Genomic DNA, 25,267 nt, shown 5'->3' with positions numbered 1-25,267 from the left:
TGTTGGCTTGCATTCAATGCATCCAATTCACCTACTGCACCAGATGCAAAAAGTGGCTTGCATTCAATGCATCCAATTCACCAATGCACCATATGCAAAAAGGGAGGATGAACTATCTTCACTAACAAAAAATTGCACACTACCAATCGACAACGGCCTACCCATTGGACAAGTAGCTTGCACTGCAAAAATAGGCCAATTTTCAATTTTTTGTAGTGCTTAGAGTGCATAGTGTATATAGGTACATGCACACGCGCGTGCACACACACACACACACACACACACAAAGTATTATTGCCATCAAAGGTTATAATATGACATATGGGACCAAATCAAACATGCCGAATGCTTTATACTGAGTTGATTAATGACTCAATGCTTGAGGATTATGGAGATGAGGGTGAATATTGAGCATCCATGAAGTAGCTAGGAGGCTCAAAATGTGAGAAAAGCATGTGATAAAAGCCGTGCACTGAAGTAGGGTTTGAAACTAAGCCTAATGAACTTGAAAGGGGCCACAATACCATGATTGCTTGCAAATTGCCTTGAACAATATGGAAGGGGAGGTTCACCATGATAGGGTCAATTGCAAGCCATTCTATGTGGGGAGAAAATAGGGTGGCCACCTCCCCTCTTTTTGGGCGAACGTCCTGCTAAATAGGTGCATGTCCCAAGGCTAAGAGAGAGAAGAAGAAGAGAGTTTTAACATCGTAGGAAACTATCCCAAGAAACCTTAAAGATCTAGCCGACGAGGAGTTCAACTCAAGACTTCTATCTCTAAAGCGCTTTCAACCAAGCAACCATGTTATTGCTAGAGCGTACGTTGATGTGGCATCTAACATGGATACCATGGATAGATGCTCATGCAAATGAACATTAGACAACATCGATTATATTTTGATTCTCAACAGAATTTGTTGAATACCCAAGAATGTTAGTTCTAAGGTTTTTGCCTTAGAACTGAGAGTTTTGATCATAAGTGTTTTGGTAATATGCTGCTTTTATGACATAAAAACATTTCTCATAGATCAGCGCATAGTTTTTTCCTAACTTCAGTGCTCAAAATTGACCTACATTTCAAAATTAACCTACATTTAATGTAATCTTGCCTACAAATTTTAAACTTGCCTCTAAATCATAATTTAGGAGATACGAAAACTTGCAAACTTCGAGGAATTTAGTGTAAAACCCTATCAAAATAGTCAAATTGTGAGAGGTTGCCTCCAATGGTTTCTCATCTAATAATGCTTTGCCACCAACTTGCTATGTCAGTTATTGGCACAAGTAACAAGAAGAGTTTGTTACCAATAACCAACGCTATCACAAATGAGCTGATTGGCTTACATTGCTCCTTCTAATATGTAGAAAGCACAGAAAAGTAATGATGAGCTTACGTAAAAACGATGCATTTTGGAGGGCATTGATTTCATCAAGACGAGCTTACAGTTCTTTAACAAAGTGGTTAGATAGTTTGAGAAGCCGAATCCAATGATTTCTCATCCAACAACACTTTTCCACTAGCTTATGTATGTGGTCATTGCATTAGAGCCAAGAAGGGCTTGGCACCAATAAGCAGCCCTAGCGGCACAAACAAGCCGACTAGTTCACATTGCATAGATTGATTCCTAGAATGCACAAAAATTGTTTGACAAGTTTGTCTAGAATGATGCTTTTTGGACTTGATATTTTACAAGTTGATGCCTACCAATCAAACACCCATCACCCTTCGGTGTTGAGTTGACATGTACAAGGCAAAGGGTAGATGGGCACATTGCCTATCTTGGCATTTGTGATCCTAGTGTGTTATAAGAAGGTGTGATGGGAATTCTCTTCATTTTCCATCGATTACAACCCTACAATGTTTTGCTTTGTGCTTGACATTGTTCGTGCTTTGTGCTTAGTGTTTGTTATGCTATTGTCAAGACACTATTATGGGCAAACATATTCATGATGAGATAAACAGAGTTATCATGAGGGCTCTTAGAATACACGTGAAACCATATGTGAATGTCAAAGTAGAGCATGTCATGCATTGAATTAGGCCTTTGGCTTCTTATTTTCATTTAACCACAAATTGTTGTCGAAGGTAGTGCAACGGGATAGAGTTGCAATACTCAAGCACAGACAAATCAATGTATGAGCAACCTTACCAAATGTTGTGGCCCTTGCTGTCACTACTTGAAGAAGCCATATCAAAAGTGAACTCTAGAAATCATCAAACTGTTGATTTAAAGTGTCACATGCATAATGAAAGTGATCAATTGATAGAGTACAAAAGTCCTTGCTACAGGGCTTATGGAGATAGTCCTTTTGACAGATATATATGTGTTTGTTTGCTAAATCTAACGACTATTCACGATATTCCCGTATCCCCATGGATAGACTTGGATAATCCAAAGATAAAAATCCATGGATCTACTCTCCCATGGCAAATTAGGAATTGGCAATGGTTGGAGTAATCCAGAGGACAAGAATACATATCCCTACACAAGAACAAGGATAAGTAGGAGCTCTTGTGCAAATTTGTCTCATGTATTCTGTAGGACATGTATTAGAAATTTCATGTGCATGTATACCTATGCAATCTTTCTTTTATCTACACACCATTACCAAAGGCATTGGAGTGGGATAGACCAACGGGTAGGTTTTAGTCTGGACCAGATTCCACTTTACTTTGGAATTTATTCTAGCTGAGACTAAGAGCATCATATGATCTGCATGAGGATAATGGTAGCGGCAAGCTAAACAACCCAACCAGGCTGAGGGCTTCGCTGGAGTGACTCCGCGTGCACGAATGCATATGGACCACTGTGGGTCGCAACAAGTCAAATCATGTCAATGACAGCCACAAGAACTTCTATCCCGAGTGGAAGATAGCTGCATGTTAAAATCTACTAACATAATTTGAAGGGGGAGCCCTTTACATGTGTCGCAGTCTGCGACCTGAAGGCTACAGTCCAAAACTAAAAAAAGCCCTTTTGCATGGGAGAGACGGGGAGAGAGAGGTCACCGAAGGCGGCCAGCCGTACTATATATACTATGTTCAAGGATGATGGCACATACCATGAGGAAATTTCTCACTTGCATTATATTGTAGCTTGCTTAAATTTGCTCCTCTCCGACAGTCATCATAGAGTGAAGGCTTCATTATCTTTTGAGGACCTGTCCAATTTGACTTTATAATCTCTTAAAGCCCTTTCCAATTTGGCTTGAGAAAAGTCTACATTTGGGACCCTGCAGACTCATTCGCTTAGTGGATATGATTGTAAGATCTAGATAAAAGGTTCCAGGACTAAGTGGTTGTTCGCATGACAATCAGTTTCCACAACAGATTAAGAACAGTTGCCACAACAGCTACTTCGATAGCTAACAGCTTGCATTAGAGAATTAGATGCAAAGGTCATATAGTTGATAATGACAAGGTCTCTATCTCTCTCTCTCTCTCTCTCTCTCTCTCTCTCTCTCTCTCTCTCTCTCAGTGGATTCGAATCACTTTGACCCACAAGCTCGACGCCCGGTCAGACTGCTGACCATGGAGGAGATTGATCGGATCCGCCAGACACCGATGCTGCATCCCATATTCTATTTCTCATTTTGTTACTCTGACTTTGTATCAGATTCACCACATTGTAACACACTGGTCATTTTGGCCTTTTGAAGACCTTTTGAAGACTTAATATAACATTCATCTCGTTTCATCTCTCTCTCTCTCTCTCTCTCTCTCTCTCTCTCCACACACACACACACGCCACATTAATTTTCCCTTACCCATAAAATCTACATTGACACGACCCTTGCGCAGCAATTGAGACTCTTCAGTGATGACAAATACAAAAAAGAGGCATATACAATGAGCTAGCTCAAGAGGGTTCAATCCTGGGTGAGAAACCCTACTCAGCAGTTCCACCTAAAACAGTGAGAAGGTTATTGCCGAAAGGGTCACTCAGGTGAGCTGCCAAGTTCTCTACAGGACCTTGCCCAGTTACATAGGCTTGGAGGAAAAAACCCAGCATTGAGAACATGGCCAGCCTCCCATTCTTAATTTCCTTCACCTTCAGGAGGGCAAACTGATCTGGGTCCTTTGCAAGACCCAAAGGATCAAAGGGACCTCCGGGATGCAACTTGTCAAATCCCTGTATTCACAAAATGCAGCAAAGAGTCGGTCAGCAGACATGGTAAATACTCCTGATGGCTTCTATTAAAAAAAAAAAATCAATATACTGCTAGTGGAGACTCTAAGGACACACTAGAAAAAAAATTAAAAAAGAGCACAATATGAAGAAACATAAGCTGCATGCGCACAAGGCCAACTCTTTAAAAATTGAGTAAATAGTTCAGTGCCATGAGCTCTTCTTTTCCTATTCTCTTACACTTACCTTTGGCACTTTGTAAATTTTGGCACACGCTCGGGGCCAACTCTTAAGAAATAAAGTAAACAGTCTCTTGTCTTTCTAGTGTCGGATAGATCTTTAGGTCTCTTGGGACAGTTTCCTCCGACGTTAAATTTTTCTTTTCTTCTTCTTCCTATTGTCTTACCCTTCACTTTGGCACTTTGGAAGTTCTGAAAGGTTTGGTATTGTTCTAAAATTTTAGAGACCTCATAAATACTAAAACGAGATGAAAAGTCAACACTACCCTACATAAGAGGATGAAAAAGAGTTTGTGGAGTTCGACCCACTGCTCAATGCCCCTCTTGTAAGAAACAGGAAAACATTTCTTGCCATGTAACACTCATCTCAAGTCCTATCCAGTGGTCCACAATTGCTTCAAAGAACTCAATGCTTCCCAAAGGGCTTATGGAGGCTAAAATCTGGCATTTGTATTCAAGAATCCCCTAGCTAGAAACAGTTAAATTTTACAAGCGAACACATTTAAGTGTTTCTCGAGCCAATACCACCACACCTCAATTGTCATAAACACTAGAGCACCTAGTGTTCAGCCACTGTCACAAGCCCCACTCTTAAGAGTACATGAGCTGCGTTACGACAAAGCGCTGTACCTGCCTTAAAGTTACAGCATTTTGGAGCTTCCAAGGTTGAACAGTATTGTCCAACAGATTAATGTAACCGAAACATCCCCACAAGAAATCATGGCATTCATTCTCCCTTGAGAAGAGATCTCTGTCAAAAACAACCTAAATTCTCTTTTGCAACTGACAGAACCGTGAATTGTAAACCCCAATTTATATGGGTGCCACTGATTTCCTGGGGCTTAATCACATCAAATGCACATTTGGTACTCATTCTATTGCCCTGCACAACTTACTAGCATCCCCAGACACAATTTTGCGTGGCAACACCTTTACCCACAGCTATCAATATCACAACAGCATTCATCCATGCTTTCACTACTCAATAGACCAATACTTTACAGACATAGCAAAGCTACCTGCAATTCAACAGCGAAGAAAAACAGTGATAAGGAGCTCTCAAACCTGGAGATTGGAAGCTCTGTAGTATTCAGCTCCCCCAACAAGGACCACCTCTGCGATTACAGCAAATGCAAGGTTGACAGGAACAGTAGCTCCAAAATACTCAAGGGAGCCCCCATCAAGAAGAAGCGCACCAGTCTATAAACATATTCAGCTCAATGAGCCACACTGGGCAACAAACTAATCAAAACTGCCTAAACTTAACTACAGGCAGCTCAAAGTAACCGGTACAAGGAAGCAGCTTAAGAGGCAAATGATTTACCTTGAACCAGACTGCCTCTGGTCCACAGATGGCTCCATACTTGTTAAAGGCCTCAGGAAGGACAAAACCAGCTGCTCCCAACATTGCCCACCTCGCATGAATGAGTTCATAGGCTTGGTACCTAGGAACCATGTGTCATGTCACAAGGAATCATCAAAAGAGTATTGATCAGACAGACTAAAATGAAGCAACTAATGATTAAGTCCTCATTGATGCATACTGGAAGCTCTCCGAGGACACTCACTTGTCAAAGTCAGCAGGTTTCTTGCTGAGCCCGAAGGGATCAAATCCATAGCTTCACAAAAAAAAGACAAGTAGTGTTGTCAAGTAGAAACATTTTCAATTTTTCGTGTAGGGCAAATGATCATGTTTTCATGGACAAGAATTCCAATTTCGCTCATGGATAGCAGACACTTACTCTCCTGGAACTTCTCCTGTGAGGTAGGCAGGCACCTCAGATCTGTCTAACAAACCCTCAGGAAGGTAGATTCTCCGGGATGGACCTGAAACACACCTAGAAAATGAATAACCGCAATAATGCAATTTCTGAAGCAGTAGCTGCGCATGCAGATAGTTTCGCTTCTGCTTTCATCAATCAGCTTAGCGATAGGCACTCTTGTAATAAATGATCAGTGAGCATGAAAGACCAATCCGTCACGAAGGGTAAAATGTGCGCTCCGTCTGTGAGTGAATGCGTATGCATGCATCATGAGAGCTGAGAAAAATGACTTACCGTACCACTTCGCGAGCTCCTCGTTGGCGGGGGCGGCTTTGGCGGCCTTGGGGGAAGGCTTGGCCTTCTTTTTGCCTAAGATAGCCACAACGGCGGGGGATGGGGAGGAGACGGGGGAAGAGGAAGACGTGGTGGAGGCGGTAATGGCCTGTCCCAAGAGCTCGGGCCTGGCCAGCAGGGAGGAAGAACCTGCGAGAGCTGCCATGTCTGCTGCTCTCCTCGCTCGCTACTCGCTCTTTCCACTCACGAAGCTCTTCCCAAGGTTCCCAATGCCTAACACACCCCCTTTCGATCCACACACTGGATATACCCCCTGCCACGTCACCTATTCTCCCATTGGCTTCACTTGCCCCCTTAGCCTATCTTCCTTTGCCCAATCGTTTATAAATCTAAAAGACTGATTGTTTATTAATTTGATGAAAGGCCTTTAGATGTAATGCCTGTTTTGCATCTCCTTCTCTAAGATCTTGATGTGAAGTGAAGCACAATATTTGTTGTGGTGGCACTCATCGTGTTGTTGCGGTTGTTGTTGTTGGAGCACGCCATGCTCACAAACTAGGGAGTCATGGTTGGACAGAGGGCAAGAGACTCTTCAAGACCAAGCACAACATAGAGCTTTATTCACGTGATTGCTTACAATTTTCACTAGGTGCAATTAAATGTTCAATCATATGATCATATACCAAGATTGATCATAGTCATCACCTTCATACATCATGCCACTCTCCCTAGATACAAAGAGCTCTCCTTTATCACAAACACATGACATTTCACTCTCTAATAGGCCATCAATTTCTCACATCCAAATGGATTTCTTTGATTGTAGCCACATGGGAATTTTGGTTCACCCTTGGTACTCGACTCAAATTATTCATCAACCGGTGTCTTCTTGACATCTCTATAGGAATGATCTTTCAAATTTAGCCTTGTGGTTGTTTTGTCATGCTTTAAGTAGATGTGGCCGTAACCCCAATCTTGAACCATTTTGAAATGTCACATGAATGGACGTCCCAAAATAATGTCAAATTTCTACTATGGCAAATAACATAGGCTCAGTGATCTCTGGTTTAACACATTTTGTTTCCTTTACTTCCTTTTCCATGGTTTTGAAAGAAAAATTTATGCGCATTGTTTCCAGGTTCTTTCTCATTTTAGCCCACACATGAATTCTGATCTTAAGCAATCCTGCTAGCATTATCGTGCATTGGATAGGAGTAGACAACAATTCTTGCAAACTCCTCGAGTTGATCTTTTTAGGAGTTTCTGGATGCTCGTGCTCCGTGTTTATTTTGGGAATTGGGATGGATTGGTAGGTTTCTTCCTTGGCACTCCTTATCGTTTCCCAATAATTCATTTGGCCATGGTTCCTCAATATTTGTGATGGGTGCTATCGCGGATATGACCTATTGTACCCTCGCTTTTAAGGACCATTTTGCATTTCATGGTTATCAAAATGATGTTTCATTTAGACTCAATTTTCCTTCTCATTGGCACATACACAATGCATTTTACATTAGTTTATTAAAATTATTAAAAGGACGCTTGCCATTTCATCCAGTCTCTAATGAACCACCATTGCTTATTGACCAAGAACAAAGCCTTGTACTTGATACCATTGTAGATCACAAAACTGTTGAAGTTTTGGCATCTCAAGTGAATTACCCAATGTGATCCCATTATTTAGTTTGGCTTTTAGGTATTTATTTTACTTATTTGTTAAAGTCTTAGGTAGGGCAATTTACTGAGGCTATTATATAATCAACCCCTTGCCTCCATTATATACACATACAGTTATTCATTACCAGGGTTGGTTGATTCAAGAGACTCTCTCTCTCTCTCTCTCTCTCTCTCTCTCTCTCTCTCTCTCTCTCTCTCTCTACGCTTTCGCATCGTCGACTTTGACATGGTATCAAAGCGAGATAGTAGAGGGTTCTTTAGTAGATGAGTGGACCGGCTTGGAATTTGGAGCAGCGAGGAGATTTTTTGTGGCCTATTGGAGTGCAAGAAGGTATGAGATTACCAAGTTTTGCAACTTCAACATGGCACCCCCTTGCTTGACCGCCCCCGACGACATCGACCAAAAGCTATGAGAAACGGATCATTAATCATCCAGTTAGCGGCCTGTACACCAGCACAGTTCTCAAGGAACCCGACAAATTGTTTGGCTCGAGTTTGTGAAGTCAAAAGCAACTAGCAGAGTTCGCTAGAGGACAACGGCAAAGGTCAGTTGGACAAGGATGGCAATACCAGTACTCAGTTAGCTGCCTTGGTACCCACGAGGTACGACCATAGTTGTTATAAATGTGACTTGATGCTTTGTTTGGCTCGGGAGTTTGAAGCCAAAGGAAAAAGTAGGAACTCACAAGAAAACAATGATAAAGGCAAGCTGGACAGAGATTACGGTAATAAAGATTTGACAGAGGAGATCGGCATGGCACTCGTGGCGGTGGCCACAGTGGCCTCGACGTCAGATTTCTAATCAAATGACAGGTGTCATCACTACCTTCAGCCAGAGAGAGGCTTGTGAGTGGCAGAGAGGGGCAAGCACTGCTCCCTATAATTAATTTGGACCCTTGTGTTGGAGTTCAAGTTATTTATGTTTGGACGTGTAGGTCAGAGTTCAATGCACATGCACCTGACAGGGAACCAATCAGATGCCTAAAACACTATGGATGGGCTCGCCAATTCATTGTTGTTGGAGATATGTTCCACAGCTCATTATCTTGGAGTTTTATATTTTGGACGTGATGTGTTCACAGTTCAGGAATGGGGATTGTTGGACGTAGTGTGGTCTACATCTCAAAGTTTCTACAAAGGCAACCGATGCTCAAGACGGCATTACTTTCGGGTACAAAGTTGAGGAAAGCAAAACCGAGGTGTATCCAGTTGGTGGCCTGTAACATTTAATGGCCTAGTAACTTGTGTGTAGTGGAAAATAACATGAACATAGTGAGCATTTCATTAGAATAGGTTCCTAATGAGCATAACAAGAGTGCTTGGGGGGAGAGAGCAACAAAAATCATAACACCTAGTTAGATAGGCATGAACAATACTTCAAAAGAGAGAGAAATGAAGATATTGACAACAGTTGAGGACCGGATTTACATGGAGCCGGTCCCCCCTCCAAAAGGCTTTGTATTATAGGTTTACCCCATCAAGGGAGACATTTTACAATACAATTCTTTGTGTTCCTTCAATAACTAGCTAGTGCAATGAAGATGGAAGCTTCAAGCACTAAGCAAAACACTTATAAAACACATCAATTCCCTCACGGTCTCAAACCCAAGACCTCACACACCTTCGAAGATGGTGAGAGCTAGCGGGGTATGAGAGTAGATTGAGAGGAAGAAGGAGTAGTCTTACGAGAAAGAAATATATCTCCTCACGTAATCACTCATAAAAGCTTAGCATAGGTTAGTAATTAGCATGGTAGAGGAGATGAGCATGCATTGAAGCTTGGCTCTTGGTTGGATTTGCATCACAAAGCCAAGAGTTGTTGGTGTAGGCCTCCCTTCTCACAAGCTTGGAGTAGATGATGAGCTTTCCATTAAAGCTTGAGAAGGAGAGAGAGAGAGAGAGAGAGAGTCTTCTTGCTTCACACATGAGATTGTGTGAGTGTGTAAGTGATAATGCCCTCAACAAACAGCCCCCCCTCTCATCTTGGTCGACCCCTCCTGCTAATTCCTCCTGTTGGCTTCCCATTGGACCTTTCCAAGCTTTAGCCAATAGAAATTAAGAGGCATAAGTGATAGCCTTGTGACATGTGTCCCCTTTTCCCCTTTTGTGAGAGCTTTAGGTAATTAAATAATGCAACTAAACTCTCATTGGACCCTTTTGTCTTCTGGCCAATAGGAATCAGGCAAGCCATGAGACTGTTGAATACTCATTGGATCCCTTGGGAGACTGTCCAATAGTCTTCTAGAGAGCTTAACTCTTATTGGTTCTTTTATCAAGTGTTTTTAAATGAATTAAACTAAAAGTACTCTAACCTAATTCTCATTGGTCCACATCTACGGCCATCCAATAGGATTTGAGTGCACCTTGGGGGCAATTGGGCTAGGGAGCTGACATGTGTCCCTTATTCCCTTTGTGTAAAAGAGCTTGCATGTGTGTGTGTGTGTGTGTGTGTGTGTGTGTGTGTGTGTGTGTGTGTGTGTGTGTGTGTTTCTCTCTCATCCCCTACTAAAACGGCTTGCCCCCATGAATCTAGGACCACTTGAAGACTTTTTGTACACTTACAAAGCATCCAATTCCACTAAGCTTGACCATCTGGACTTACCTTCGAATTTTGGAACCTTAGCATTTTGGAAGTCTTAATGGGCTGAACCCTAGGTCTTTGGAGCCCATTGTTGCACATTGCTCTTTTGCAGATGGCCTCCCCTTTGGATCCCTAATGTGGCTAGTCTGCCAGCTTAACCAATATTCTAGCTTTTTCTCCCCTGGCACTTCCCCATATTAAATGATCAGTTTAGCATGAGAAAATCATTTAGGAGAATTAGATATTAGTTATTATGACATTACCTCTCTCTTGAAATCATAGTTGTCCGCGACTATGGGGTAGAGAAGATAAAGCCTATTCATTAGTCCTTTTCCTAGCAAGTAGAGGATCCCTATCTTACCCTATGACATCTTTCCAGAATGGATGACTAGTCCATTTAGTGCTTGAGAGCCTAAGGCTGCCACAAGCATGCCTGCACATTAGTCCTATCAATCTTCCATAGTAGAGTGACAAGCTCTACTTGGTGTTTGGGAGACATCGTCTCCGCAAACTTGATCTAAGCATGCATACTACTTCACATTTGTGCACAATAGAGAAAAAGATAGTCTTATAAGACAAAAAATTTGTTCATTTTTAACATTTGTACATTTGCTTACGCTAGGGAAGCATTGTAAGCATTGACAAGGTTTAGGTTATCCTTTAATTGTATGCCTTGCATCCATCTAGCATCTTCAAAAGGATAATTCTTAAACTTAATAAGATATCATCGCATAATCTTACCGCCTCTTAATAGCTTGTCTTCATGTCGGAGAATGGACTTGGGCTGCAGCACCTCTTCTTGGTCCTCGATCTCCGGTGGGTCTTCAATAGTTGGTTCTTGAGGTGGCTTTCCTTTGTAAGGCTTTAGTAGGCTCACATGAAAAGCAATTGTGTATGAGCCAATGGCTAGGCAACCTGAGTTGATAGGCCATCTCATTGATGGGTCTAAGAATGTGGAAGGGACCATAGTACCTTTTTGCTAACTTCGCATAGTACTTTTGGTGTCCTGCAGGATTCTTGTCCGTCGTGTGCCTTAATCGAGCCTTGAGAAATTTAAGTAAGACCCAATCATTTTCTTTAAAGGCTTGGGCTCTTCTGTGCTTATCAGCAGCAGCCTTTTTCCTTTGCTGTGAGATAGAGATAGCACCTTAATCTTTTGGAAAGATTCTTGTAGGTCTCGGCTATACTCATCTGCAGCGAAGATCTTCCCGTGTACCTTAAGTAGAAGGGGACTTTTGGATGTTCCCTCAATTACCTCGAAAGGTGATTTTCTCGTAAAAGTATGTACAATGTTATTGTAGGCATACTCCACTAAGGGTAAGTACTTCTCCCATTGGGATCTTTGATCTACTTCCGTTGCATAGGCTTTTAGTAAATCAAGATTGCTAGGTTAGCTATTTCACTTTGGCCATCCGTTTGCGGGTGATAGGCTGAAGAGAAATTTAGCCTTGTCCCTAAGTTCTCAAAGAGACCCTTCCAGAAGTTACTGGTCATTCTAGGATCTCTATCTGACACTATGGACATTGGCAAGCCATGGTACTTGAAGATTTGTGAAATGAAGAAGGTTGCCATTTAATGGGCTTTAATAGTCTTTTTGACAAGTATAAAATGAGCTTGTTTACTAAACATGTCTACTATCGTCCATATTCCCGTATTGCCATGGATAGACTTAGGCAATCCAAAGATAAAATCCATGGATATACTCTCCCATGGTGAATTAGAGATTGGCAATGGTTGAAGCAATCCAGGTTGCTTCCCTCTATCAAACTTCGTCTTTTGGCATACCACACATTTAGAAACATACTCTTGTATGTTTGCTTTCATGGTAGGCCAATAGAAATATGTTTCAGTCCCTTTTTGGGTAGACTGAATCCCTCTATACCCCGCATAAGGAGGAGCATGAGATTCATACATTACTTTCTCACGTAGTGAGTTAGTAACGCATAGTCTATTGCCATAGAGAAGATAACCATCTTGTAAAGTAATTGGTTCCTCTTTCTTCCCTAGTGCAAGGGCTGAAATCACATCTCTAAAATCGGGATCAATAGCATACTCATCTATCATAGAAGATAGACCATTGTGAGTTGCTATGGAAACCGCATTCACCCTTGGCCGTCTTGAGAGTGCATCGGCTACTTGATTATGCTTGCCAACCATGTGAGCAATATGAAAATGAAATTGCGAAAGGAAATTTGCCCACCTCACTTGTTTGTCGGACAGCTTGGTCTGCGTCATGAAGTAATTAAGGCTTTGGTGATCCGTCCGCAGAATGAAAAGAGTCCCCAATAAATAGTGCTTCCATGAGTCTAAGGCATGTAGAACTGCAAGGAGTTCCTTTTCATACATGCCTAGAGCTTGCTCAACAAGGTCGAGCCTTCGACTTTCATAGGCTATGGCATGCCCTTCTTGGAGCAAGATAGCTCCAAGGCAATCACCACAAGCGTCACATTGGACCTCAAATGGATTTGAGAGATCCGGCAGTGTAAGCACAGGTTGAGAGATAATCTTTTTTTTAAGCTTTTCGAAAGCATTGTTCTCCTTGGCAGACCATGTATACCTAATTTTTTTCTTTGTTAGGTCATGTAATGGTCCCGCAATTTGTGAGAAATTTTCTATGAAGCGTCTATAGTATGCACACATACCTATAAAGCTTCTTAGTTCATGAAGATTCCTTGGTTTAGGCCATCCTTTTATTACCTCTAACTTTGATGGATCCATTCGGATGCCATCTTCTTGAGAGATAATGTGACCTAAATATTGAATCTCGTGTAAGAAAAACTCACTTTTCTTTCAATAAACATAAAGTTTATTCTCTCTTAGAACTTAAAAATATTACCTGGAGGTGTTGCTTGTGTTCGTCTAGTGAATTAGAGTAGATGATAATATCATCAAAGAACACTCTAGTAAAGGTTCTGTGAGGCCTGAATAGCTTCTCCATCAAGTGGTTGAATGTGGTTGGTGCATTGGTCAGGCCAAAAGGCATGACAATGTATTCGTAAAGACCAAACGTAGTGCAAAATGCAGTCTTTACAATGTCTTGATCAACTATCCTTATTTGTTGGTAGCCACTTTTTAGGTCAATCCTACTGAAGTAGGTCGATCCTTGTAGCTTATCAAATAGGTCTTCTACTCGTGGAACGGGAAACCTATTCTTGATAGTGATCCTATTTAGCGTTCTATAGTGAACACACATATGATATGTGTCATCTTTCTTTTGCACTAATAACACGGTGAGCAAAATGGAGATGAGCTAGGCCTAACCATGCCCTTCTCAACTAACTCAAGCACTTGCCGCATAATCTCCTCTCATTGAGCTTGAGAAAATCTATAAGGAGGTTTATTAGGCAGTGAACTTCCTGAAAGGAGTTCAATTGCATGGTCATCATTGCCTCGTTTAGGAGGTAGTTCACAAGGGATGTCGTCAATAAAGACATCTTGAAACCCCTTGAGGAAATTGGATAACTCTAATTCCTTGTGGTTGTTTATATTTTCTTTTGCTAAAGCATTAGGTTCATTTTGAGAATCTTTAACAAAAATCATGTACACGAAAATAGAGCTCTTTATTGACTTATTGAAAGCTTGCGTATGTACAATGTGTATGGTGTTACCCATTTCCTTAGCATCTATGTACATATCTTTTTCCCTAAACCTAAAGTAGATTCTCCTTTCAGGGAATTTAACATTGGCATCCATGCGATCAAACCATGGTGCCCCTAGGATTACATCCTCGTGCTTGAGAGGAGAGATAAAGAAGTCCTGGGGGGATCCACTGTAAGGTCTCTACTTTCAAAGTTCACACAAGTTCTATTACGCATTTGAATTTTTTTGAACCATCACTCCTTATTTAAGATATTCGAGTTCAAATTATGAATCGTAGGTTGAGAAAACCTAGAAATTAAAATTTACACTACAAAATTCTGACATGTTTAGCTATATGAATCACTAACTAACTTATTGCAAGACTTATTTACTGATTGTAGAATTCTCTTTTACTACTGTAAAGTTAATATAAGACTGTAAAGTTTAACTTAAAAATGTAAAGTAAATTATCATTAAGGAAATAAATAAAATAATTATAAAGACAAAAGAATACACAGGGATGACAAATGAAGGCACATGGATCACATAGGAGGGGACAAAGTGGGACACACTGTCACATGAAAAAGGAAAAGCTACTCTTGACTAATCTTAATGAGGGGGGGCTTGTGTGGCCTTATCTTTTGATGATAATGACAAAGTGGTCAAGCTCATGGGTACCACAAGGGTACCAAAAACGCGGGTATGATTTTTGGAAAAAAAATAAAAAAATATTTTTTATTTAAAAAATAATAATTTTTTTTTGAAAAAAAAGTTGGACGTTTTTCTTTCTGCTATAAATAGAGCATCCATGCTCACACTTTAGACATAGAGATTGCCTCTATAGCACTCACGAAGTGCTGTCACTTCTCTTAAAGAGAAGGCGTCCACAAACCACTAAGAGAGCAAAAACTCTAGTGGACTAATAAGGTGCGTATTAATTAAGCATTCAATTAACTTTATGAATGATGTATGTGTGCTATCTCTTACTCTAATCTCTCTAATAGATTAGTAAGATTCAATTAGCTATGTGTATGTGTGCTATCTCTTACTCTAATCTCTAATGGATTAGTAAGATTCAATTAGTTATGTGTGTGTGTGCGTGCTATCTCTTACTCTAATCTCTCTAATAGATTAGTAAGATTCAATTAGCTTTAAGAAGGATATGTGTGTGTGTGTGTGTGTTATCTTTTACTCTAATCTCTCTAATAGATTAGTAAGATTCAATTAGTTATGTGTGTGTGTGTGTGTGCGCGCTATCTATTACTCTAATCTTCTAATAGATTAGTAAGATTTAATTAGCTTTAAGAAGGATATGTGTGTGTGTATGTTATCTTTTACTCTAATCTCTCTAATAGATTGGTGAGATTCAATTAGCTTTAGAAAAGTATGTGTGTGTGTTCTCTTTTACTCTAATCTTTCTAATGGATAGTAAGATTCAATTAACTTTAGAAAAGATGTGTGTGTATGTTTTCTCTTACTCTAATCTCTTTAAGTATACCTACTCTCTCTAGTTAGTACATCTTTACTATTAACTTATATATTGTTAATTGAAAGTTAATACATAAGAGAACTCATCATATTCTTATTATACATGATGAAATTCTCATTCACCAATGTTATTGTCAATTAGGTTAAATAGAATTTTGAATAATACTAAAAATTGATTTAGTTGAAGTATAGAATTGAAGTTAGAATTGGATTAGAAATGTCATGCATTCCTAAATTTTCACTCGTAATTTACACACTTAATTTTTGATTAATTAAGATTAGCAAATATTTGATGTATAGAAATTAGAGGTAGAACAACAACACTAAGTGTGAATCCGAGTTGGCGAGGGTTCAAATTACAGACTCTCTTTGAAAACAAGGAGATTACTAGAGAAATTGACCAATTTAAAGTTCTAAGTGTATAACATAAGTGTAGTACAAAAAAATGGCTCCAAAGCGTGCTCGAACACAAGGCGCTAATGATCATGAAGCTGGTACAAGTAACGGTGAAATCCCTACGGAAAATGCTCTGTCTCCACCAATCGGAGCTGTGGTACAGGTTAGTATTGCAGTTTCAAGTTATGCATCATTGCATATGCGAGACCATAGGAATATATTATTTACCTTATGAAAAGAAAACAGGGACCGAAACCACGGGGCTTAACCCCAAGAAACTCGTCATATGTTTGACAAGTAGGAGAGATTGTCTGGTTAAACTGGTTGCTATAGGAAAGAATGTTTGTCCAAAACCTTCGGTATGGTTTCTCTCAAGTCTCTCTACTTATTAGCGCTGGTATTATGTGGCAGTTGCCGAGGCGTGAGATGACGCCCAGGATGGCACCGCTGATGCTGTGGTGGGAGTACACCCAGATTAGCCCAGCTGGATACTGCAGTTTTGTTTTTCCGTGGCGTGAGGATGACGCCCAGATTGACACCGTTGTTGCTGTGACAGGAGTACGTCCAGATTAGCACAACGAGTACTTGTCGAGCGGTATGGGACGCTCATGAGGACAAGGGTTTTTATGAATAATGTATACACCAATCGGACATAATAGCGCCAGTAGAGATTCTTGAGTGAACCTAATCCAAGGGTTGTTGGTTTAAAATTGGACGACTTCTTGTTTGACAATTGTTTGTAATACTGTTTGAAGAGCTGTTTTAATGAACCAGTATCATAAATAAAGTAAAGGAACATGTATGTTTAAACAGTGTGGTAGTAATTAGATAACAAAAGAAGGGTGAGTGTGGTATGGAAAGTGGGAGAATGATACCCCGACGGTATCATTCTATGGACGGGTGGACCCGATGAGTCGGGTAACTTTCTAACACTAGGATTTTTTTTATTAATCATAAATCTTAAAAGAGACAAACCTTGGCGGCTGTGCTTCTGAAACATGGGAAAAAAAGCGCAAAGGTTGGTCACTCTAAGATTTATACTTTTAGGTATAATTGATTATAGATAGTTTTTAGATAGGGTTATGGTGGTCACGCTCCGCCATAGCGAGATAGGACCAATCCTTCACTAACGGTTGATGCCCGTGGCTACGTAGTAGCTAAGGCAATGTCCGTTGGTTTTTCCTTCTCAGGATTGGAGACCTATCAAAGGTACTCCGCTCCTCTCGACAAGGGGCAGGGACCTCACATCCACATTCCGAGTGAACAAAACCGAGCAACGTATTTTTTCGAGCGAAGCTTGTCAAAAACGTGATACAAAATGCATACTTGCTTAAGTTAACCAGGCTAACAAAATACAATAGATACTACATAAAGCTTGGAAAAATTATCCACTATAGGTTGTAAGAATGTCATGAAAACCACTAAGAAGAGCTTTCTCACCAAGAAGAACACCTAAACATGTCTATGTTCACTACTGCGTGTGACATCGCTAGTTGAGGGCAAAGCAAACGATTGGACCAAGTAAGCTTGCAGCTCATCTAGGTGGACGAGTGTGACAAGGTCTTAGGAGCAATAACGTGGACGGTTATCTTGAATTGATAGATCTATAGCTAGTATTTCATACGAGTTTTACACAGAAGAAAAGTAAGTAGAATCTCAAGAGATTCTCTCTCTTTCTTCTCTCTGAATTGTAGCGGCTACCACTTCCGTGTTTCCCTCTCTTTATCTTTCGGTTGCATGGAAGGCTATGATGGCATGCATCTCTCTCTCTCTCTCTCTCTCTCTCTCTCTCTCTCTCTCTCTCTCTCTCTCTCACATGCGCAATCCAACCACAAAAGCCTTTTTGGTTGCTTTCACCTTGTGCAAGATGTTGACCTGCAGAAGCTGAAGAAGAGAGAGACGAGAGCGAGAGAGAGTTGCTTGATTATGGGTTGGACACCTTCGGAATGCGGTGATTGGAGGACATGCCCAGCATGGTTTTTTGTGTGTTGGGGGCGGGGGGGAGTGAGGGAGGAGATGCAGAGGCACAAAAGCGTTTTTTTTTTCTTTTTTGCAAGGAGGGGGCATATTGGAGAATCCTACACATATTTGAATTTTTAAAAACCAACACCAGCTAGTATGTCAATATGACTATGAAAAAAAGAGGGGGAAATTACCAAAATACCCCTCTAATTGGTGGAAATTCCCAAAATACCCTTGTATCTATTCTGGTTGGATTGTTCAAGATTTTCTAATCTTTATTCCTTTTTGACAATTGAGATCCGTTTTTAAGTGCTTAGCATGTAATTTCTCACAATTTACATCCAATTAGTCTAAAAATAATGAAGCAATTCATCTCCAAAGCCTACATAACCAACTCAAATTGTTGTTTTAGCATCTTGTATGATAGACAATCAGACTTCTTATGAAGAGCTACAAAAATATCTATTTTTGGAGAAATTTACTCAACTTGGGAATTCTGAAGGGCATTTTGGGACTTTATGACAAACTACTAGGAGTATTTTGGGAGATTTTTGAAATTTGAGGGGTATTTTAATAATATTTTTCCCCCAAAAAAAAGCAAGAGAAGAAGCAATAACGATACTGTGTGTGCGCGCACATGAGGTCGGCTCTTTGGCCACTGACAAGAGAACAATTGATGATATTAATGTAAACACCGGGAATACAGTCCACGACGATGACAGAGGACGTTGTGGGCCAGCGAGATTGGCTTATACATGGAGAGGTGAAGAAAAAGACCAAGCCAAGAATGGGAGGGGCCAAAACCTGCTTTCAGTGGGGAGAATAGCTCGAGATGACCTTGCGCCCACCTGCTGGATGGGAGAGATCATGGAGGAGGGTGGTGGAGGGAAGCATCAAAGGAGGACAATTTTGCCACTAGGGTGCTTGCTAAATGTAGCAATCTTCATGTCTGCACCAGTATAGTATTTGAAGCCGCAGTAGTTGTAGCACCAGGTATAACAGCTTTGAGTGCAGCTTCAAACCTTCGAAATGCTTCCAGTGCACATCATTCAAGAACAAAAACAGCACTTGTTACCAAGGGCCTTTCCCAGGCTCTGATTGAAAGCTGGCGAGCTTGGGTGGTAGTCTTTGTGTGTGGCCGCTAGCTTTGTCTTGCCTTGCCATCATCAGAGGCTTTCCAATCAATGAGCAAAGAAAACTGAGCAAAGTCAATTTTCGAGCAAATATGATCAACACCCTTGACAAATTGATGCAAGCGCAAGGAAAACAATCATGTCATTCTAGATTTGACCACCCAACACCTCAACGCAAAATAATTGTATATCTAAAATTTCCACAAAGCAATGGAGGCTTCAAAATCACATACCTCCTTACATATCGAGCCCCTAACAAAATCTCCAAGGCACATATGTAGCATGTTTGTTGTCCCGTCTTTGGAAATCCTTACAAGTGCAACGAGGGAATTCGGCAAGGGTAACAACATAAGTAACCCGTTTCTCCAATGATCCAGTTGTACTGGCATGGAAGACATGTGATGCATTGGGGTGACACAGGTAATTTCGCAAGGGTGACAACATAAGTAGCCCCCTTCTCCAATGATCTAGTCATACTGACATGGAACACATAGGATGCATTGAAGACCATGATTACCTCCCCACAACAATGTGGCATGGACACTTCTTTCCTATGCAATTCTATCTTGAAAATCTCTTGTTAGTTTTGATATCCATACATGCTTGATTTATCACATTGTGGTGGCATCTCAAAAGCAATATATCGTACATTCTAATAGAAGCTCACAGACTTGCATTGGTTTTTGAGCTTGACAAAGCACGACGGAAATGTTGGTATGCAATTTTTGGCCTCTAATGATATCAATAACACTTTCCTAGCGATGTATGTTGTCTTGTAGGCCCTCTTTGATAAAAAATGGTGAAATCATGGAGCCAACATTGCTCTGCAATAAAGAAGTAGACAAAACAACCTTGTAAAACTGAGAAACCTCATGATCAATAGCATAAACATTTCTCTCTCGTATTATTTCTCTATGCTCAAGCATTACATGTTCTTCAGACAAAGTGAGAGGACCTCGCATGTTTATATGTGCCCGACAATGTGCCTCTAGTCTTTAGCCCAATGGAATGGTTCCATAGACAGCTACAGTCTTCCACCCTCTCATCTAAAATCCCTTTCCTCATCAACCAAAGCTTGGCTTCTCTTGAAATTCTTGCCTTGCATTGAATGGGAAAAATACATGCATACTGACTAGCAAGAAGCATTGCTTGTCAAAACATTATAGAAGTGCAAAGACTTTAGGGGTTGAAGATGGCATGGTGGACCTTTTTTAGGCTAGTGAGCATGTTATTTTTTACTTGGACATGTGGGCCAAGTGTTCTTTCTTACGGGCTGGCAACAACAGTCAGTGTTGAAGGAGTTTGGATGAGTAGCCAACTTAGTTTAGCTCTTTCTAGAGAGAGAGAGAGAGAGTGCTATGTGTGTGTGTGTTTGTCTTCTTTGCAAGAGTGAGACACTGGGAGAGACTGACTGAATCTTGAACGTGCATGGCCTATCTTACTGGATTTTCCCACGGATGGCGTAGATAAGCCATCTCAACAATCCTGCTACCTTTTTTCTTACAAGGTACATGGCTATAGTGCCTCTACGTCATCATGCAGGTTGGTTTTTGCTATAACAAAGGAAGGAGACTCTGAAGCCCAACTTGCATGGTTTACTCTGGTATCCCCTTTTCGATATTCTGACTAGCACAAACCTCTACTTTCTCTAAGTCAAATGGTTAGCATGAATCGGTGCATATGGAGGGATAGACGAGGCCATGACTTTCTACTCCAGTGTGGCTAACATCTCATGTCCAGAACTACCCTCACGATGGGTGACCCCTTCCCCTCGTCCAACCCTCGCCTAGAGTTATGCTAGCATATCTGATTGATGATGGCATAAAAGACGCTATTGAGGACTCGCCATCCGCCTAGTGTGACTGGGTAGGCTGGACACCCTACAAGGCATTCGCGCAAGCAAAGCCACTTCACACATGGCCACCACATGTGTGTGACATGATCCTAATTACTTAGATTTGCACTCCTACGCCTAGCCTATGCCAATGACTACCCAAAGACTGAGCCCCAGAATTTGAACAACCTCGCGTCCAATAAGAAGCCGTTGTCCATGCTTTTCATTGGGCGTGCTATTATGTGACGAGGAGGAGAAGAGAATGCTAAGTGATGAGGGTGGAAGGCATGAGCTACGCACGGCAGGAATTCTGCATTGTGAAAGAGATCTATCTGTATGGAGTCACGGTCAACAGCAATGATTAAGGAGCTCAGACAAAAGAGAAGTATATACCTCACGCCATCCGGAGCAGATCAAGGTAGAAGAGATACATCTATGAAGAGCCAATGCTTTTATCTTTAATACCTCTGCATCAAAGTAGCATGCTGTGTGCTGCAAGCTTTCTTCACAAATCTTATCGAGCTCGCCCAATGAGCCTATGAGTCCGTCTCTCAGAGAATCTTTATCACAAGTTGCAGTCAGAGCCCGACGAAAATAGAAGGCACACAGAAAACTGTGTGTGTGTGTGTGTGTGTGTGTGTGTGTGTGTGGGGCTAGCTAGTAGGGACTCAGGAAGTCACCATGCAGGAAGCATGTCGCATGTTGCCAACCATGGTGGTAGCAGCAAGGGGCATAATTTAGATTCCATAGAGCTTGTTTATATGTTATGCGATATTTCTAGCTTGCATAAACGCACTGTGACCATGGCTAATGATGATTCCCCCCGCCCTTTCTCTGCCGTTGTGAAACGTGTCGAAACCAGTCAGGTTCACCGTTCACTAGCACGCTATGTAGACTTTAGTTTTTTTAATAAAATCGGCTCCCATGTTGGCTAACAATGATACCCCGCTCTCTTTGTCTCCGCCTTGTGAAACCTATCGAAACCCGTCCGCGCCGGCACGGACTGGTTTCCGAACAGGTTCAGCAAAATCAGCACGCTATGTACACTTTAGTTCTTTTTATAAAATCTATTGGCTAGTGATGATTCCTCCCGTTCTCTTTGTCTCCACCTTGTGTCAATAGGTTCAGCAAAACCAGCACACTATATATACTTTTGTTTTTTTAATTAAATTGTCTCCGACATGGTCCCTCCAATAGAAGTATGTCCCCCACAACATTGGAAACAAAAGACGTAGGCACCTCATAGCAGTGCACTCGACAATTAAGGGGATGTGTAAGGGGAGGCAAGTAGTCCAGCTACTGGCGATGTCTACAATGGGTGGTAGGAGGGGCGGCAGGGCAAGTTAGTTGAGAAGGATGGGAGGAGGTCGACATCGAGAAAGTCCATGCTACGAAGCATGTCTTATTTTTTGTTATCATGATGCTACAGAAGGGAGCTATTGCAAGGGATAACCCAAGTAATTTCCATAATGCATGGTCCTTTTCTTAACAAACCAAGAAACCTTGAAGGAATCTCTCGAGATTCCTACTCAAGAGATTGAAAGTAGCCAGTATGTGGTATGTGGAATCGACTCCAGTAGGCTATACGAAGCTAGCTAGATAAACCACGTATGGCCTTGGTGAAACTAATCCAAATAATTTCGCACCGACGCAGACCGGTTGTAGCACCGGGCAGTGCCGCCACCGACGACGACATATCAAGGCGATGTTGTGGCGGGATTGAACGGTGCTGCAGTAGATTTTTTTAAATAATAAAATCATTTTTTGGTTTAAATAGATCACGTTTGTATGCGGAAAAAAACTCACGAGCATGTTGAAGAAGCTGGCGGTGGCCAAATAGGTTCACGACAATGCAGACCTGTTCCGATATATGTGACTTCTAACTGCTAGGAACACATTTCGACAGGTGTCTGGCTTCTCCAACATGCCTCGGGGATTTTTTTTAAAATAAAATTGTGATCTACTTTAATACATTCATCAATTGTTAACGCATTCATATAAGTGTGTTCGTTCGGCAGATGAAAGTGTATGTCTCATACACATAATAATTAAATAATGAAACAATGAGGGCATTTAATTTTGTAGTTCAACATCTGGTCATGGTTGTCAAAGATGGGAAAGGGCTTCCTTGTGTCATGATCCTCAATTGAGTGTCTGTCATCATCGAAGATTTTAATGATTCTGATAATCATGTTGATGAGAGTAAGAGTACGTCAAACATTGGGTCGGTTTGCGTGATTGAAGATCCAGAGAAGCTAGGCAAGAAGAGGGCAAGAAGCTACTTTGGAGCTTGTGCCTTTTCACATAGTGCCCAAAGTGACTTCATGTGTGGATGAGGGGGATGATAGCCACCTACACCTGGACAAAGGTGAGGACATCCTAAAGACCACAAGGGTCTTCAGCTCATTTGAGTGTTCGGATCTTCCTTTATGCAGACTTAGTCCATATGCGCGTGTTTGCGGTCTTATATCAGATGCTTTGGGTCTGAAGGTAGCTTTTGCTAGAGAGAGTTAAATTAAAGAGAAAGGAGATTTTATAGTTTCAATGCACACATGTAGAAAACCCCATTAATAGATAATAGAAGAGATAGTGTCCTTGTCAACATCCTTTTTTGTTTTTATGCATCTTTTTACATAGATAAAATTATTGAGACATGGGATCCCTTGTGGAAAGATATCAACAAAGAAAACGAAGATAAGTTGGCCTTGCAACCACAATTAGAGTCATTGTTAGGAAAAATGTTTTATGTGTGGGAAGGTAACCACTGGACAATGGCATGGCAAGCAGTAGTAAATGATATTGTTTCATCTGATAATCTGTTTATGTTTTGTTTAGTATGAATACACATGTGACTAGTATCATCTCATCTTCAGGATGAGTTGATGAATTGTGCAAATGTATGTGGTGCCGATCATGAGGACTATCTCTGGGCATTGCCAAAGAGGTATCAAGATCTCATTGCTCTTTGCAAGGGAAAAAAAAAAGGAGAGGAGCCATGGTTACCTTGGAAACCAAATCCTATCGATGCCTTTATTGGAGGCCAACAAGATCACATGTGCTTCCTATGGAAACTATGGTGACATATTCATAGAACACTTGTCAAAATGATATCACACTTATTATGTCTCCTTTCCCTTAGCACTTTTGAATATCTCTCTAATTCACATGTAATTTTATTGAGGGACTCGCTCGTTTTTTTTGTTGCTCGAAAAAACTCGCTCGCCATCTTGTAAGACTCCCATCATCGCAACCCGCCCACTCCTTGCTGCATGTTGCCTACTGCACCTTCACTCTGATCGTGGCTGAAGATGAATTCTATCGCTCTCCTTCCTTCTCATTCATGCTCTGGACAGTGCTCTAAAAGGTCTCGCGCCGGCGCGGGACCTTTTCGAGCACTATCCCAAGCATGAATGAGAAGGAAGACCGTAAGGAAGGAAAATTCATTTTTGTTAAGCGTGGCAATTGTGCCGGCCATGGTTGCCTATCCAGAAGCATGCCGCACCGGCGTGGAGAGCACGAAACGGCATTGAAGATTCTTCTATAGGCTAATCTCCATCTCCTCTTTCCTCTCAGCATCTCCCCAAATACCCATCTAATTTGTGGAAATTCCCCAGATACCCCTCAAATTTCAAACATTCCGTCATATATTCCCAAAATAGCCTTGGTTGTGAGAGTAAGTTTCTACAAAAATAATTTTTTTTGTAGTTCTTCATACGAAGACTGATTGTCTATCATACAAGATGCCAGATTTTTGTAGCTCTTCATAAGAAGACAGATTGTCTATCATACAAGATCCTCAAACTACAATTTGAGTTGGTTATGGAGGCTTTGGACTGCTTCATTATTTTTAGACTTAATTGCCTTCTTTGGAAGGTAATTTGTGACAAATTACATGCTAATAACTCAAAAACAGATCTCAATTGTCAAAAAGGAATAAAGATTAGAAAATCTTGAATAATCCAACCAAAATAGATACAAGGGTATTTTGGGAATTTCCACAAATCAGAGGGGTATTTTGGTAATTTTTTCATAAATTTATGTACTTTTGTGAGGTACACAATTTACCTAAACTTGGGGTCCTTTTTACCAACAACCCAACATCCTCTGATAAGCAATCCCCTCCTCAATTTTGACATTAGAGAGAGAGAGAGAGAGAGAGGAGGGTTATCGCCGAAGGCAATAGAAGGAGCA

The 25,267-nt window shown here is 41.0% G+C and overlaps 1 protein-coding gene across 1 annotated transcript; it reads right to left on the bottom strand.

Moving 5' to 3' along the window:
- Positions 1-3,794: 3,794 nt before the first annotated feature.
- On the bottom strand, positions 3,795-6,724 carry LOC147429804 (chlorophyll a-b binding protein CP26, chloroplastic-like). Its single transcript, XM_086496037.1, has 6 exons — positions 6,427-6,724; positions 6,112-6,196; positions 5,938-5,988; positions 5,694-5,814; positions 5,435-5,569; positions 3,795-4,133 (listed from the first exon to the last, which is right to left on the bottom strand). Exons 1-6 carry the CDS (start codon positions 6,629-6,631, stop codon positions 3,891-3,893), a joined length of 840 nt encoding a protein of 279 aa, XP_086352163.1. The 5' UTR covers positions 6,632-6,724; the 3' UTR covers positions 3,795-3,890.
- Positions 6,725-25,267: the final 18,543 nt, after the last annotated feature.

The sequence above is a fragment of the Adiantum capillus-veneris genome, chromosome 22 (assembly GCF_014529385.1).
Source record: "Adiantum capillus-veneris isolate H3 chromosome 22, ASM1452938v2, whole genome shotgun sequence".
In the NCBI taxonomy this organism is placed as follows: domain Eukaryota; kingdom Viridiplantae; phylum Streptophyta; class Polypodiopsida; order Polypodiales; family Pteridaceae; genus Adiantum; species Adiantum capillus-veneris.
Note: the sequence above shows the minus strand (reverse complement) of the source record. Positions and strands in the feature narration are given on the sequence as shown.